A 2,312-nucleotide genomic window follows, 5' to 3' on the forward strand; every position below is an offset into this window, starting at 1 on the left:
TTTATGAACAGTGACAGGTGGAAATGAAGACTTCTCCCAGTCCAGTATTTCAGTGTTCCATTGTGAACCCACCCCCATTTCCCCCAAGGGGTTTTTTGCCTGTCTCTACTTCAGAACTGGGAAAAATGTTTTCAGCCCTTTAATTTGGTGGTTAGAGAGGGAAAAAAAAAAAAAAAAAAAAAAAAAAAAGAAGCTGTTATGGATTAAAGTTTCTAACGAGAAAAAAATCACTTTGACAAAGCAGAAAAAAATATTATCACTTCAAGTATTTTATTTTTCTGCTTTTAATGTGCTGTGTGTAATTGAGCGTCTTGAAATACCCACGAAAACGAAATTAAGTATTTTGCTGGCTTTCAGATGAATGTTTTGAACTGCCCTGACTTTTTTCCCTTTACTGGATTCCAGGAGAACATTTCTTCAAACAGCTCCATGTAACTGCACAGGGACACTTGAAACAGCTCCCAAATCAAAGCCAAACCGTCTCTTAGCAGATAAAAGCAGGGGCCAAAAAGCCCTTCCTCGCATCCAGTAAAGCTCCTCCTGGGATCAGCTTGTCCCAGGATGTTATTCCATCATTAGGCAGCGTGGAACAGTCCTTCAGTCTGTGGCCTGGCTGCAAGCAATGCCCAGGGAGAGAGGATGGGGACACGTTTTCTTCCCCTTTTTCCTCTTGCAGGAGGGGGGATGTAAATACCAAGCAGGACATTCATCTTCCCACCCTTTCTCCACCGGCACTGTGATCCCTTCTTTTGGCATCCTGACAGCCCAACCTTGGTCCCTACGCCCCTTTTCCTTACAAAAACAAGACTGGAGACTTGAGAGAGGCACTTGGGGAGGGAGAGATCCAACTGGATGCCTTAACTTGGGCAAAGTTCCTTCCTCCTTTCCCGGTCACTGAAGCAGGGGGTGGATTGGGGAGACAGGGAGAGCCTTCCAGGAGGACTGCCCGCTGTGGGGTGTGCTCCACAAACAAGGAGAGGACCTCAGCTGCCTGCCCCAACTCCAGCAGCCTTGGAACACCCCCTTCCTTCCTCTGCTTCTCCACCAGGACAGGAGCAACCTCAGCATGGGGACGGGAGGGCATTTAATGGAAGGAGGAGGTGGCTTGTGGCTTCCCTTGAACTTGGGAACTTCAGGCTTTCAGATCCCAGGGGAAAAACTGGTTAAGGAGCTTCCAGTTCAGAGAGAGGGATGACTGTGATTAAACACACCTAAGTTAGGCTTGCCCAGCTGGGAGGCAGGGAGGGAACCCCGGGGAGTGATTCCAACTCTCGGCTGATTGAACCGTGCTTTGGAAGCACCAATTTCTCTCCCTCCTAAAGAGCTCAGGATCACCTGGAGCGACTGCAGGGCTGAGAAATGGCCTGGGGAAGGCAGATGTGAGGCTGGGGGGATGTTGGCTTGCTGGCCAGGGAGAGGAGAGAGCTTTCCCATGTTGCCATACCTGCGGTCTGGTTATCCCCAGTCAGCTCTGCCAGGCACTGGCTGCGCTCCTCCTCGATCTCCTGCATGATGCTGCACTCTGGCCGTGTGCTGGACGCCTGCAGAGAGGGCAGAGAAGGGCAGAGTGAGCAAAACCCGCCCTCAGAGATGCATCCCTGGGGATTCCCAGCCTCATGGAGTGACCTGGAGCTCTCCAGGGCCGCTGCACTGTGGTGACACACAACCAGCCTTATTTTTCTGTTTGCCTGAGAGAAGCGAGTGCAGCCCAGAGCCTGCTGAAAAATCTGCATTTCCCTTAGGGAAAAAACCCCACAACCTAATTTTTTTCCTGATGGTCAGGAGCAATCCTGCTACTTTATGGTATAGGAACCCTGCCTGGATAACCAACACCACCAGCTATGGAGGGCAGGGAGACAGCAGCTTTAATATCCATGCCAAGAGCAGTGGGATCTGAGCTTTGGGGTTTATTCCCCATCCTCTTGCTAATTCAAAGCAAAACAAAACCCAAATCAAATAAGAACCAAACCTCTGATGCAGATTAGGGGATCAAGGAGCTAAAAAGCAGGAAATTCCCAGTGACAAGACTTTTTTTTTTTTTCCCCTCAAGTGCTTTCTCCTCAGTCAGACTTAATTATATTGTGTTTGCAATACAGCAGTGGCTATGAATGTTCAGGTAATTAATTGTGGACTCCTTGCACGAACTGCCTCAATCATAAAATGTGAAAATACTGATTTTTTTACTCCAAAAGAAGGAACCAGGAGCTCACACATATCCCTGTGTCCTCTTGTCACCAGCATGCCCTCCACCTGTCTCGTTTCCAAATGTGTGAGTTGTTGCTCTACCCACATATTTGCCAGACAAGTTTGTA

The 2,312-nt window shown here is 48.7% G+C and overlaps 1 protein-coding gene across 1 annotated transcript in view; it reads right to left on the minus strand.

Moving 5' to 3' along the window:
* The window catches only part of VIPR1 (vasoactive intestinal peptide receptor 1), a 67,015-nt gene that overhangs the window by 57,626 nt on the left and 7,077 nt on the right, over nt 1-2,312 (minus strand). The window contains exon 2 of the mRNA XM_027908737.1: nt 1,445-1,541. Coding sequence (XP_027764538.1) covers nt 1,445-1,511 — 67 coding nt within the window. The 5' untranslated portion in view covers nt 1,512-1,541. The remainder of the gene's footprint in view (nt 1-1,444; nt 1,542-2,312) is intronic.

Source organism: Empidonax traillii, unplaced genomic scaffold, assembly GCF_003031625.1.
Source record: "Empidonax traillii isolate 1590-97213 ecotype Southwest subspecies unplaced genomic scaffold, ASM303162v1 scaffold1825:size107166, whole genome shotgun sequence".
Lineage (NCBI taxonomy): Eukaryota > Metazoa > Chordata > Aves > Passeriformes > Tyrannidae > Empidonax > Empidonax traillii.